General features: G+C 34.8%; 1 protein-coding gene across 1 annotated transcript in view; it reads right to left on the reverse strand.

Moving 5' to 3' along the window:
* LOC137407754 (DIS3-like exonuclease 2) overlaps window positions 1–16,327 on the reverse strand; it is a 40,103-nt gene that overhangs the window by 7,455 nt on the left and 16,321 nt on the right. The window contains exons 13-19 of the mRNA XM_068094136.1: window positions 15,288–15,387; window positions 13,539–13,692; window positions 12,203–12,359; window positions 10,096–10,228; window positions 8,091–8,198; window positions 6,577–6,713; window positions 5,304–5,487 (exon numbers count right to left, since the gene is read on the reverse strand). Of these exons, the coding sequence (XP_067950237.1) occupies window positions 5,304–5,487; window positions 6,577–6,713; window positions 8,091–8,198; window positions 10,096–10,228; window positions 12,203–12,359; window positions 13,539–13,692; window positions 15,288–15,387 (973 nt within the window). The remainder of the gene's footprint in view (window positions 1–5,303; window positions 5,488–6,576; window positions 6,714–8,090; window positions 8,199–10,095; window positions 10,229–12,202; window positions 12,360–13,538; window positions 13,693–15,287; window positions 15,388–16,327) is intronic.

The raw sequence follows: 16,327 nt of genomic DNA on the forward strand, positions 1-16,327 counted from the left end.
CCAAAAAACATTTACAGTTACATATATCAAAATGTCAATAAACAGTCCTTATATAGCGATATATATTATTACAAAACAATGACTGACTAATGTAGCAGTTTTTGCGTAAAATTTTTCAAATCTCACAACTGAAAGAATTTCTCAAACTTAATTTTTCTAACAAAAATCTATGATTTGCTCCAAGCAATTTTAACGTTGAGACACAGTTTATTCTGTTAAAGGTAACAGTATCATGCAAAACTTTTATTTCTCTATATCTATGAGCTTTCATTTTCAACTATGTGCGGGGATACACAGTGTTTCTATAGACTACATAACATTATTACGATAACGTCTGAAATACATCGTTGTTTGTCTTAAGTGAGAGTAACTACATAATCAAATTGTTACATTCACCTGCTGTAATTATCAGCTACCTAATAAAGGTCTCACATAGTGAGTGCACTGATTTATATCCAGTGGTAAGCAGCATGGCCTTACATGAACAATATGCTCAATATGAACAATGGTACATTCTATTGCACTAGTGCAAAATATAACAGTTTCACTGTCCTAAAACATAAGTGATGTTCCTAATTAGATTTCTCCATAAGGCATAAGAATGTCACATAATGAGTTTTGCAGCAAATAAAAACTAAGCATTCCCAAAATCGTTTAAATTCATATTTAAACGGTATAATATTATATTATTCAATTCAACTCAGCTAAGGAATTGTTCTTTACAATGAATGCCAGCGCAACCTCCATAAAAAGTTAATATGTTCCGAGAACTGCCTCATATGTTGAGACAGTCAACATTGAGACTTGAAATGGATTAAGTCATTTATATGGTAAAATCGGTTTCTACTTATGAAATTTTCTCTTTACGAAATGGGCTCCGGAACGAATTATTTTCGTAAGTAAAGGTTCCCCTAAATCGGTTCAACTATTCATCTATATATATATATATACATGTATATCTCAAATTTCGTTGTCTGTAATTCAGTCTGTCCATCTATAGCTATTAATATCTAGCAATGACAAACCTGTATCGCAGAAGATTCGACCTCGGAACCTCCCATTCACCAGGCAATTACCTAACCAATTAGGCTATGCGCGATGCATTGGGCCCATATGATAGGGAGATGTGAGTCAATATCTGGGTTAAAATACGTATAGCACTTTGCATTACACAATGTCACTAAATCTTGCAATCGCGGCTCTTATTAGTCAGTTTAGCAATGGGATACTAGCTTGTTCAGATTAGCTATTGGCAATGAGCGAAGCTAATGGCAAGTGGCAGGCAACTACATTACCTGCCACTGTTTATAAGCTGCTTTTAATACAGTGCAACACCAGGCATTCGGCTAGTTTAAGAATACACTGTAATTTCATAAGATTACACTAATTCTTTAATACATACTGCAAGTAATTAATTATATTTAGCAGTAAAACCAAGCCATAAAAATTATGTATGTCAATTAAATGTAAGAATGTCAGTTAAGTGAAATCAAACTAAAATAATAAAATATTAAACAACAAAACAACGGTTTTATTGTTCTTTTATAGAGACAAGTGAACAGAAGTGAACAGAAGCGAACAGAAGCGAACAGAAGCGAACAGAAGCGAACAGAAGCGAAGGCTTAGTGATACATAAGTTAGGAGGTAAAGCAGGTGATTGAAATATGGGGGGGGGGATTCAACTTACTCAATGATATGAGCTTTGTTTTGTAAGTTAGAACGGCCGTATGTTGAAACAATAACGCTCATATGAATACACTATAAGTTCTTTAATTTGTTCCACATCTCATAAAACTATAATAACTCTTTAAAGGTCTTGTTGGGTCATGTTCGGGTGAAGCAACAAGTTAATAGAATATTGCTAAGCAGAGTATTTTATGTAGAATCACTACCATATTTGATTTGCATGTAGTCATTTATATACTCAGCTCTCTTGCAAATGGATAAACTGTACACGAATATTTGGCCAGTTTGGTGATGTTATAAAGAATTTCGCGTTATTGTTTATAAAATTCAAGTCTGAGTTTCTCAATGCTTCAACTAATCACAGTTTATTTGCAGAGTGAAGATCTTTTGACAGTCAAAGTAAAATTCAGCTCTCAGTTTTTGTAAACATGAAGCATGTTTAAACATTTAAGTTTAAGCATTTTACAACATGCTTTTGAACCATCAATTCACTGATCAGCTGCTCTGAATAGCAAGTGCAATTATTTATATACATCCGTCACCGAATGTTTGAACAAGAAATAAGTCGTTTCTCGAGCCAGGGCCAAATATAAATGTACATTTTAGCAATAAAACTGATGCATGGAATGACCTGAAATTTGACAATTTTATATAGATGACTTTGCTTAACAACATAGCGTAAACAGATTGTAGATTGCTTGCTTAAAAATGCATACCCTGAACAACTACTGCGGTAAGCACAAGTTGCAGTAAATTTCTATTTTCAACTAAATCACCTGTTCACATTTATATTTTCAACATTTACACCCTAACAAAGATTTGCAGATTTGCTGGTGGATGGTTTAATGATACTACAAATCTATTAGTTTGCATCAAGCCTGGTTTACCTCGGAACTGAAAGTTACAACAAGCTTTTGTGTGAGTATTTGTGAGCTTTTGTGTCTGCTTAAAGATGTGGTTGCATCAAAAAGGTCGATTTAATTAAATTAAGACCAATAAAAGGCTAAAACATCAGCTACAATTTGATGCCATTTTTGTTTTTGTAAACCAATACTGTCCAGAGATATATGCGTTTGAATGAGGCCATCTTTTAAAAAGCTCACATTCCAGCGGGCGCTTCATTCGTGACGTAACTAGTGATATATCTGAAAAGAATCCACGAGCGATAAATATAAGGTCGCTTCATTAGCCAATCATCAGCACGAAATTTTTACATAGGTCGTAATAAATGTTATCACTCGCAAACCGCGTTGTCTGCGATCTCAGATTTAGGGATTTTACTCTATTATTAAATCGCATGGACATCGATATTTACTAAATTAATTCACATCGTTACATTAATAAATTACTCGATCGACACGCTTTATTGACGAACAACAGAATTGTAAAAATTGCTGTAAACATACTGCGAAGGTGACTCCGAGTTTTCTGGGCATCAGGTGGTTAAAGTGCTACGGAGGAATATAGGAGAATGGAGGTAAATTTATCTTTTACTTTGAGTCTCCTATAGATATACTGTTGAGTTTACATTCAGATTATATTTCTCTGTTTGAGGTTATAATGTAATTTCCTGCGCGTGCGAGATACGTATGTACAGCGAGTTCTTAATGGCTTCTTTTTAATCCATAGCATCTAGCAATACAATGGTTTAGATTGATGAATATGCTAAAAGTAATAATTTAAGTACTTACGAATACATTTACTAATTAATAGAATTATAACTTTTGCTATCACCAATCATCGGTTTATAATTTTTTATCATTTGACCTAGCTATATTTGCTTAAAAATTTTCTTTGGCAGTTTTAGCTAATAAATTAGATTTATGATTTGACTTTAGATGTTCACTTCTCACTTTAGAAAGTGAAGAAAATCGATTGATCAATGCACGTCTTTAACTTCCAGAACCAAAGCTTCGAATCGTTGGCTTGGCGTACTTATGCTTTTGTTAAACATTTATTCATTTTTAAAATTACACTCGCAATCTATCTAACTCCCAATTTGAAAGCTTTCAATAGATACGCGTTAGAATGAAATATCTATGAATGACATATATTGATTGCATTTGTTTTACTGATTACAGGATGTTTATGTGGTCCCACCAGCCAAAGCAGCTTTGTCAGTGTGGAAACTGCCATAAATGGGAAAAAGAGACTTGAATGTGTGCTGCATAAACCCTGATGTTTTGTTTGAGTTTGCTGTAGATGAATTTGTCTTATTGTATCAGCTGAAACTATGTGAGTGTCCACAACTTGATGGATATTTTTAATAAAAGCTTTATGCCGAAATGAAAAGTTTTTTGCTTGTAAAAATTATATAATAAAAAAATATTGTTGAAGATAATGCAAAACATGATTTGCAGAACATTGAATATATCATAGCCCCGTTGACACCTGTGCAGAAATCTTTTTTGATAGATGGATTTATGAAGTGCAATCAGAGATGCATGGACAGGCACTTTTGCATAGCTCGACCATTTGTTTAGTACTTGAATCAATGAATCAAATGTGACCAGTGAATTTTTTTCTACAAATTGATCCCAATAATGACTCGATAACGTTGACAGTCGACTATACAATGTACATGACTTTTAATAATGTAGTTGGTTTCGCCACATATTCTTTTCAAAGACAGCTTGCTTATTTTACTTACTGTAGTAAGAAACTAGTTTCCAGTGTGGGCAATGATATACAGCCCCACCTCCCCCCCCCTCCCCACCCCCGGATAGGCGACAGGCATAATATTGGCGGGGCTTTTGGGAGGCTGTATATCATTAGTGTGGGTAGCGACGGAACTGTGTCGATACAAAGACCTTATTCTACATAGTTCGCTTGACAGAATTACCGCAGACTGGTAGGATTGGTAGTCGGTAGTAAGATGCTTACACAGCATTTAGAAGAAGCTAATATGACAAGTTTTTAATTTTCCTTGTTTGAGGCCTTTGAGACATTGGTAATAATGTATCTGTAGCTGGATTTAAAATTTTATTCTAGCCAACACGAGCAAATACAAGATAAAATATATGCCAACAGAGCTGCGTAGGACTAGACTTTTATCGCAATAACCGATGTGAATACGAGATATATAGACAGGTTGTATCACGCGTTACATCATTTTGGGCAAGCTGGACATGTTTTTATGGCCTGAGCGTTTTTACCGCAATCGAATCTTTTCGATTTTAATCTTCAAATATCTTGACAATGAGATCGCCTAACACAACAATCAACATATCAACTGATAGACAAAGAAAAATACTTTCTTTTAAAATCAACTCAAATTTGACGCAACCACATCTTTAATAGAGACTGCGAATGTTTTAAAGAGCTTGTTGTACCAACAATGTCTCTGTAATCTTGGCTGGACATGTTTGAGCCCAGCGACAAGGAAACCTTCACAACTGGAAACATGCCAAGTTACAGAGAGTAATTTAAGGGTGGATATCATTCCTGTCATCAGCAGCAGTAGTCTTTTTTGCTAATTGAACCCCAGCCTGTTGTTTGCAGGTCAGGCATTCTAGACCAGTTGTATGATGAAGAATATAGTCATATAAGGAGGTAAGTAGGAAGAACCTGCTTTCAAATGTCTATATATGCTGACATATGTAAAGCAAAGATTATACCTGCATTGTGTGACTATTGGTCGTGTCAATAAAGAGACCCATCTGACTGCACACCAGCTCTAGATCAGACAATTGTTTGCCCTGTGGCTCTGGGTGCATCCTTAGAATTGCCTTTTCAGGATATGATTTGTGTATTTTACGAGCGACTGCCATGTTGGCCAGCAGCATGAACTCCTCTATCATCCTGTAGGACACACAGCGACAAGTTCTCCAATGGTCTATTTACAAACCAAAGATGTACTAACCTGAATGACTGGGTATAAGAATAAGAAATGGAGGAACCAAAAAGATTCTGTCAAGCAGACCAGGCCTTCCTAGCCATTAACTCGGAAAATATGCTGAAAGTCAGTTCTTAAACAGTACAAGCATCTAGTTCAGTGACTGTTCACCTTGTTGGCCGTACTGAACCCCACCCAGTTTCATATTAGCGCTTTTACCCAACTCTTCTTTATTCAAAAATGAAACATGATTTATAAATTCCAGACAAGTATATGTTGCACTGATGCACATAATGAACTGTGCATTGAGTATTATGCTTACTCATAGTCATCCAACATTACTGTGTTCAAAGAATAAAATCAATACAAGATATGAACTCAAAACAAATTACATATCTATTGATAACGGCGTGACCTTGTTATCTTTTCATAAAGACGTGACCTGGCAAATCAGTGTGACTTCTGCCGTTGCCTATGAGAAACTGGTTCAGAAATGCGTGGCTTAACTTTGACAAGTGCCGCACTCACGTCATTTAAAAGCAAGGTCTGTTCCTTTCAAGCATTTCTATGTCCAGCATCCTTGAAATGGATAGCTGGCAAGAATATCTTATTAAAAATTACCCACAAATTTCCTCAGCTTCCTTAGCAATAGCAGGATATTTTACCATTTGTTGCCCACCACTTATGTATCTTGACCTCCACCGAACCCCTTAGACTGACTCACTAAACCCGTAGGGTTCAATTGAACACAGGTTAACAACCACTAGTCTAGTTCAATGTTAGTATATGTCGATTTCCCTACTAGACTTATGTTGTTTGATACGAAATTTCTAGTTATCCTCACTGGTTTCAAATGACCCGCTAGACACCCGGTGCCATGTGTGATATGTCAAGACATATTAGACATAATATTTACACAAAGCAAGTTTGACAAGAAGCAACAGTCTTGGCATTCATGACAGAGTCAGGGCACAGGTAATATTGTGACATCTGTCAAAGCGGCATCAATACAACCGGTGACAGCAGCATGCTATATAGAAATATAAATTGTTTACCTGTTAGAGTCCTTCAATTCATACACAAAGTACCCTGTAGGGTAGCCTGTGTCTTTGTTAAGTGTGTAGGAAAGCTTAGTCTGATCTAAGCGCAGCGCTCCTGCCTCAAATCTACGCTTTCTTAGAACCTTGGCTATCTAAAATCCAAGTTTATTGCTTGCAGGTAACCATTTGCGCAAGTACAACCCATATTCATGAAGTCGGCAAAAAAGAGGTAACGCGACCGTCTAGACGAATGCTCAATGTCTCTTTTCCTCATTTGGTGTGACTCTTTCGCTATAGCTTTAGTTGTCAGTGTTGTGTCCAAATTATGTAAAATCAATAACTTACCTACGCCTACACGAGCTATAATTATATCTTATACACATTTATCTGAGCCAGAGTTGGAGAATGAAAGTGGCAAGCCTTTGCTATAACAATCTTTACTATAATCTTTACTATAATAAAAGCGGTGTCTGTCTGTCTGTCCGAAACCACAGCCGCAGGTTGGGAAAGAGATTGCATCAGAGCATTCGAGCTGACGATATTCTGTCTAACAGCTAGGCAAGCTACCATCTGAACTAATAATAGTTTCCAGTATTTCTGAATAGTTGTACACATACTTATTCTCTGCGCTTTATCAGCTCACATGATGATCTCTTGCAGCGCGTGAAACTACCAGGTTACTAGTTTTAATAATAGATGTTTACACTCCAAAGCGAAATACAAACATTGGACCAACACGCGCAGGCAGGGGCGAAGGGAAAGCTATTATCATCCTATAAAAACATTGGGAGTTGTGTAAAAACGTATAACAACAACTGAATGCAAACTGTTAATGATGCGTATTGAATTAGAGACAAAACATTGTATGTAGCTTCTTGTCTTGTAGTATAAACAGAAACTAACATTTTAGTAATAGCCTCGCACTATTACATACATACTATGTTTCTAAATAGTGATAGCATAGTGACACACCCCCATGTGGTGTTGCAATGCCATCATGGAAACAGTTGTGCCATTCTCATTCTGTCCTGATTCAGTGTCGCTGTTTGGAAGTGAAACACAGTGAAATACGCAATCTTTGTCCCGTGGAAACAGCCTTAGCGACCAACCTCGTAAAGATTAACTTGCATGAACTTTTAGTAATTTTTATTAGAATATATGAAAGGCGAGGCATGAAGCAGCAAGGGTCACTGTGACTACGTTTTGATAGAAATAGTGTAGCAACACCTGAGTGCACCAGTACCGCAGTACTACGCTGGGCTGACAAGCAGATAAGGTTTCCATAAAGCGTAAAGCCATGGTTATGTCAAGGTCATGTCTTTAAAAATGAACTTGCACAAACTTTTGATAAATTTCATCAGAAAGTATCGGTATTTTTCTATCATTTGTGATTATTTTTGATTTTTGAGGGTTGCCCTAAGCTGCGATACGTAAGGAGTCCCTGTATTACATTGACAGAAATTACTAAATGTAATAATTTGAGTGGTGTCAAAATAGCTCATCAGTTTACCTATGTAGTTAATACTCACCTTGTCCAGCATGATCACTCTCTCCTTGATATCTGCGACAGTAAAGCCCTCTGAGATGGGAGGCAACTCCTCACTTTGCCATTCACGATCTGGATTTTCAATGAAGCCCTGCAAAAAAAACGCCATGCATGCTTTCACTAAACAATATGTATGGTGCAATAATAAACTAAGAAATGGAAAACACTCTCACTAGAGAACACAATGGCTATCCGATTACAGAGGTATGGTGTTATGACAGCTACAGACAGGTACTCTGACTTGTCAAATAAGCTAGCATTGACTATATAGCAGAAATATTTTTACTAACAGCTAATCAATCTACTGTAGCTAGAAGTTAAAAATATGTGTTATTAAGAAAAGTATCGACTAGATGAGTTGCATACCCTTTATATATTTACAGCGTCGAGAGTCAGCCCTCGAGTAGGTTATTAGCACAATATATTACTCAAACCTAAACCATTGCTGTTTAAATCTCTTCATAATATTAATAAAAATTTAACACACAGATGTTTATACAGAGATAAGGAGGAACCTTTACATATACCTGTAGAGAGAACATCCACAATTTATGTCATTGGCAGCTTATCAAATTCATTCCTTTATTACAGGTACCACAATATTAATAATATTACTGTTTGCTTGCACTCTTTATGGGATTCTCATTAAATATTTCATATCTTTTCTGAATTACTCACAATGCTGGAGGTGTTTTGAGTTGAGTAAGTTAAAGACCGAGCCTAATAATCTAAGTTTTGTAATGTAGTAATGTCTGCACTGAGTAGAAACTTCAAAGCAAAAGAGCTATCCATATCAATAGAGAACACAATGTATATTAGTTCTATTACTAGCAAGATAAATTTAATGAATTTGAAAATCCATTTATTTAATATTTGTATTATGTAATCTCATGAGCTTTCATAATGACGCTATAAGAAATATTCGGGAAGTTTTTCATGTTTTTATTATGTTTTCTCACGAGCTTTCATAATTATACTATAAGAAATATTCGGGAAGTTAATTTAATTGATTATGGACAGAAAAAACAGGCAGTTTTTGGTGTTGTGATTCGCCTTATAAACAGTAATAGTAGCTTATATTAAATCTTTATGAGCTTTTATACATTTCACACCGTGACAGACACGGATAAAGACAATATTCTAATAGGTCTCTATATATGGTCAAATGGCCAGAGAAATTATGACAACAAATAAGAGGTTAACCAGAAGATTCTTTTTAGCCAATATGAGGTTCAGGTGTGAAAATAAAGTGGATCATGCAGGAAGCCAGCACAGTTACCAAACAACATAATTACCAACCGTATGTATAGGCTTTTCAGATTTATCAATAAGAAAGTTCAATAAATGTTGCGGACTGCCAGACATTTTTTTGAAAGCTTGCTTTTAAAAAAGCTTGCATAAAACACATAATATTTTGTTAATATTATATACTTTGTTAATATTTATTAATATAGATGTGATATTTCGTTAATAACAAAATATCACATTTATCCTGAAGCTGCAAGCTTAGTACGGAAGCTATATGTTGCTTTCTAAAACATCTCACAAATTAGTTTGGGATCCTAAAAGTTTAACCACTAGATAGCTCCAAGTCAAATGAAGTAAAACCAGAGAGCACAACTCCAAGCATTAACCCATAAATGTGGCTAAAATGTGGCCATAAATGATTTGGCTAAAAGATTTTCCAATAGACCAGCTTAAATGAAAAAGCATTGAGCCTTCATAATCAGTGTCTATCAATGTCTATGTAAAATAATTTAAGGTCAGTATCTATGCTCCTGATGTTGGTTATTGCCATTGTCTACACCTGAAAAGATGTTCACAGTAAACTAGTAAATAACAGGCAATTTATGGTCAATAGTTTTAATAATAGCAATTGCCATACATGTTTGTAGTTTATTTCTGTCTAGCCAATGTACATGATGAATTACCATTGACTTCTTGGCCGCTTATGGCACTATTGAAATCAATGCGTGCGCCATAGGTACCTGAGCATGCTGATAGCTGAGTTTAGCGCATGACTTTATCACAGACCTGCCAAACCACTCATGAGTAATATTGCCCTCCATGTCTATGTGCCATTGTACGCTAAATGCCAGCCTCTCCTCATCTGGGTTTAAACTAAGAAAGAAGGATGGGATACCAGCAAATAGAGGTATCCAAATAGAAGCTAAACCAAAAATATCTTTAAGGTTCGCTCTATGAATAATCTATGAAATCCATTGTTCTTATGAATGAAACTTATTTTCTCATCATGTAGCTGAAAATTCTGGATTGAGATGCATAACTGAAACCAAACGCATCTTTCAGACAAATATCGAGAAGCATCTCTTGCAACTCTAATCTATATTTTCTTTTTCAAAGTTTGTCGTCTGTCTGTCTTCTTCTGTTTGGATATCTGTCTGTCCAGCTATAGCTATTAAAATCTTGGAATTAAAATCTCGCATCCTGCTGGATTTGAACTGCAAGTTTGCTATCCGATTGTCTAGCCACCAGTCCACGAAGGCTCATAGATTCAAAGCATTTACTATATACTTTATAAACCCTTTTCCAGATTTTATGCGCTAAATGATGCAATAATTGAAACTCTATCAACTCTATGAAACAATGCTTTTTCATCTTTTTGTGATTTGCTATTTACGGTTTTTCATAAGGTTTAATTGCTACAATCGATGAAGGCCAATACTTTCCACTCGGCCAATTGTATCATCGAGTAGGAATAGCCTCTACATTCTCTCTCCGTTCGGTCAGACTAAGACAATCCGATATCTCATTTTTACATTTGTACCAGTATCGAGAGGTACCAGTATCGTCGTATCAAAGTTTTGATGAATATCTTCTGCTAGAACAGTAACCTTTTTATATAAACACACTTCTATGCAACGAATTGTTATTATTAATTCAACTTATTCAGAATTTTTATTTTGTTTTCTCAGTTTGTATTAATTGTATTATTACCGAATCATCTTTTATTGTAATCGTAGCGAAACAGACCTAATTTAGCGATTACTACTTAGCTAATTATTTTACATTTACATCTAAACATTTTTATTGTTGTTTAATTTTGTTTCTTAATTTATTTGACCTACAAAAACATTTTCCTCCTGACATGAAGTTTGAAAGTTACAATTGTTTGACAAAGTTTGAAAACCTTAACAGTTGTTTTTATTGTCTCTCTTAATTTATTTCAACTACACAAAACACTTTCTCATGATATGTAATTTGAAAGTTAGAATGGTAACTGTTGTTATATGTTAAATAAAATTAAGTTTTCTGTGCAAAGGCTTTTATTACCAGTGCAACGCCGGGCGTTCACCTAGTCTTTACTATAATAAGAGCCGTGTCTGTCTGTCTGAAGCCATGCTTAGAGGTTAGAAAAAAGATTCCTCACATGAGAATCAACCTCGAATATCCAGCTTTGCAGACAGGCACTCTACCAACTGCACCGCTGGACTACCATGCAGTATCACGGAATAATTGTGCACATAGTTATTACACATGATGATCTCTCACAGCCCATGAGACTGCCAGCATACTAGTTGTGTATAAATTAGTTGGACATGCATATTTGAAATCCATTTTCTGTTTTATTAACCTAAATTATATTTCGCTAAGTCAAAATATAATAAATAATAATAAATAGATAAAGAGTTCATTTAGTTTTACAAAATGCTAATTTAAAATGAATTCAAAGTTTAACATCAAGTCTAAAAATTAAGATTTAATTTAAAGAATATGTTTAAATTTAAACTTAATCTCTCTTGAAAATGGAGACACATAAATAAAAAACTAAAAACATCCAGCAGACAAATATCAAGCAACATATTTCTTGCAACTCGATTTGTGCATAAACTAGTTAAACATGCATATTGTAAATCAATTTTATATTTTATTAAATTAAATTCCGTTAAGTCACAAAATAATAAATTATACTAATTAATACAATGAGTAATCATAAATACACTGATTATATAGCTGTACAAGATGCTAATTTAAACCGTCTCTGAGACTATTAATCCCATGCTATCCTGTCATAGACATGTACTAAGCACTTCGATTATGCAGTATATCTCTACACAAAGTATATGCCCTTACCTGCAGAGTTGCTCGCAGAGTAGTCGAGGCAACATCGGTATCACCTTTTGAACCATGTATACACTCGTAGCCCGAGCAGCAGCAGCCAAATCTAAAGCGCTGCCTTGCTCTATGAAAAAGGCGACATCTGCGATGTGTACACCTATCTCATAGATTCCTGAAATAGTAGGAGTTGTCTCATCAACAATATTGTCCTACACTTAAAGACGAGTCTAAACAAATGAATGGTTGACACAATGCCGTAGTACAACCTGTCCTTGTAACGTCTTCAACCCTAACAAACTTACAAAACAAGTTGCCTTTAAATTGTAAAATAACAACTGCAATATGAGAAGACAAATCCATAGTTTTCCACAAAAACGCTAGAATCTATGGAGATAAATAGTTGTATTCATACAGATTGAAAATATGCAAACACTTCCATGAACTATATGAAATAAAACAAAATGGGATCACTTTGCAAGAGCTTGATTCAAATGCTGATAGCAGTTTGAAAAGCAAAGGAATACTATCACTATGATTCAGTATTGACACAGCTGACCAACTTGTAATCACTCTATCAATGACACTTCATAGTTATAATTGCCAGTGATTTAGATGATCCCAAAAGAGAACACAAATCCAACAATATCAATCCAGCCATGTCCTGTCAAGTTCCAGCAGCAATCTGTTACTGCTAAAAAAATTCTTAAAATATTTTATTTCACTTTTACAACATATCTTTGCAAGAAATGCTTTTTGAAGACGCTAGACATAATAATGATGAAAAGGAACAAACTTTTTTTGAAAACAATATGACAGTGGCGCTTGTCAGGGTGTAACAAAGCATTTCTATACTGATCTCTCACACACTGTCAAGTTACACTGATTTGCAAGGACATGTCTTTATGAAAATATATGTAATTTATTGTGAGTTCATGCATTATACTGGTTTTTTTCTTTGAACACAGTGATGTATTTTGCGCATCGGTAAAACATATACCGATGTGTTGAGTGTAAAAAATCATCTTTCACTTAAAAAGGGTGTAGTGAAAGCTCATATGAAGCTGGTGGTTCAATACACCCAACAAGATTAACAACCACCGTACTAGACACATACTAATGATGAATAATAGCGAATCTCCTTCAAAGCATGAATGTCTAAGAGCTGTCAATGTGTAATTCACACCGTCTATCTATTTCTTACGGACCACAACTTAATTTTTTTCAATTTTAATTCTCAAAAATTCCAAGATAAATTATTTAGGTGACCAATTTTTTGACTTAATCCAGATTGTTGGAAAAAAATTGTATCAAAGTTCAAACGACATACAAAAGATCAATAAAAAGCACTCACCCTCTTTAATCTCCTTGCAAGACATGGCGTCATCAAGATCTCGGGCTGTGGACGGGTCAACTGTAAATATACATTCCTTGGTCAAGTCTTTCCTGTAGGAACGTTCCTCACTAGGTATCTGCCAGGGCAGCGCTGTCGGTAGACACGCATTCACCTGTAAAATAAATCATTCTTATTCTTTCTCAAGACTCTGGCATTCCCAGTTCTTAGAGTTTTATAGCTAGCTTCATATTGCCATCGTGTCATATTCCGCACCTGATGGTTGACCCTAGTAAGCCAACGCCATATTCACAGAACTAACCCTAGTAGCATTACTCAAGTTACTTGATGCCATTCTAATTAATGTATCCATATGGTACACAAACATAGAAATCGATAATTAAACATTGAAGGAAATGTGTGCATGATTTAGATATAGATATTAGATATTATATATAGATATAGAACATTTTTATTCTTGCAGATTATATTTTGTTATTAATTATTGTTCTTTTGAAAGTGCAAAGCACTTCCCTTGCCTAGACTGCTGCGCTCGGCTGTAGTTAGCACAAGACCTTGTAGCAAGTAACTAGTAGGTCTACTAACTACTATATATAAATCTCAGAGTTTGTCATCATAGTAGAGATATCCGTCTGCTTATCCAAAGCCAGGGCTAGAGATTATGATAAAATATTGCTTTTAACAGGATTAGAACTCATGACATTCGACTTATCACACAAACACTCTAATACCTGCACCAATTGACCGTCTCAAGGTTTTTAGGAATAATAGAGCAGACAATCCCTAAACTTGATACTCACTAGTCGGTACTAGTAGGCTACTAGCCACCGATGATCTGCTAAGTAGTTTTTCTTAAAAACCTTTATTATTAGTCTATAAGTCTAGAGGTAAATACAGCTAACAATTTCTACTTTATTTTGCAACATAAAAATGTACAAAATATATATGTTGATCATTAATTTTAGATAACCACATCGTTACAATAGTATACATAATATGCATACTATTATTTATACTATTATGCATACTATTATGTATACTTATATGCATACTATTATGTATACTTATATGTATACTACTATGTATACTTATATGTATACTATTATGTATACTATTATGTATACTTATATGTATACTATTATGTATACTTATATGTATGCTATTATGTATACTTATATGTATGCTATTATGCACACTATCATATTATGGTAGCTCATATTCTTAAAATGATTCTCACTCAACAGATGATTTATACTATTATATATTTTTGCTATGTTAAAAGACTTTCTAGGAGCTAAAATGACATGAAGTATAGAATGGTTCAGCATCCAAGCCTTATTGTCATAACTGCTAAAATACAAACATATCTTTAAAACATTGTGAGTATTTTTACAGTTTACCAAAGTCCAATTTCGAACATCATCACACTCTTGGGGAAATCTATTATTCGTCTATATAAATTCATCTACACATGCATGTGTACTTTATTTCAGATTTACTAACAGAAAACATCTGGAAGTGGTCTAAAATACATAGATTTATTTTTGTTAGAAAAAACTGTCCCAAACTAACTCAATTGGACAGTATCTATTGTTCAAAGTTGAAGAATGTGTTTTCGAGTGTATTATGTCTCTATTTTTGATTGTTCAAACCCAAAGACTTTAGTTCTCGCCAAATTTTCTCAACTGTCTAAAAGGAGAGAATCCCTGAGAAGGCGTCAATCAACCAGACTTTTCTCAGACAACTCACCTCCTCATTGAAGTCCTCTATATCTACTCCATATTCCATAAGTATAGACTCAGTCATCGGTTCTATCTCCTGCCTACTGCCCATAGCCCGCACTATCACTCTGTGTGAAGTATAAAACACAGGTGATGACCTCATACAGTTGAATTGGCGAGTAAAGGAATGCAGGGTAATACTTCAATGACCATCAGCATTTAACACATTCAGTTTGGAGCAATACGAACCGAGCTTTGGTTCAGTGATTGTAACAACAAGTAAAAATACATGTACGAGTGGCCATAATACGCTGTGTATTAATTAAAAACCTCAGACTGAGGTTGTATGGCCGGTAAAAGTATTTTCTGTTTTTAAAGAATACATAAGAGTCCAAGAAAAACTATTATAAACTTATGTTTAGAAGCTAATGCGCTGACTTGCTGCTGGTTAAAAACATCTGATATGTTATAAAGTCTGATTTAACTTGACATGCTAAAGCAAGTTGACAAAAAAAGTTGACAAATCCACCAAATCTAACTCCAACCGAATAACAAAGGGGAGATAAATCTGGCATTGCTTATCTATATATCTAAATCTCAATGTTTGCCTTTTTGTCATTTTTTGTGAAACTTTGTGTCAAACTATAGCAATTACACTCTAGCAATGAAAATCTGTATCACAGAAGATTTGATCTTGCAACCTCCCATTCACATGGCGACAAGCTGACCCATTAAGCTAAATGGTACACAACAGACTGATTGGGCAGATAGTCATTATCTGGGTTAAAATAAGCATAGCAACTCTGTGTTACGCGTAACGTCACTAAAGCTTGCCCTTAAAGCTCTTATTAGTAAGTTTAGCAATACGTATACTAGCTTACTTAAATTAGCCATTGACAACTACATAACCTGCCACTGTATATAAACTGTTTTTAATACCAGTGCAACGCCAGGGATTTGGCTAGTACCCTTATAGTATGTAATTGAAACAATAAAATTAGAAAAAAAACTTGGTCTTAGTTACACTCATTTACTAAACTTAAAAAGTCCGAATAAGAAAGACAATGC

This window comes from Watersipora subatra, chromosome 11 (assembly GCF_963576615.1).
Source record: "Watersipora subatra chromosome 11, tzWatSuba1.1, whole genome shotgun sequence".
Classification (NCBI taxonomy): domain Eukaryota; kingdom Metazoa; phylum Bryozoa; class Gymnolaemata; order Cheilostomatida; family Watersiporidae; genus Watersipora; species Watersipora subatra.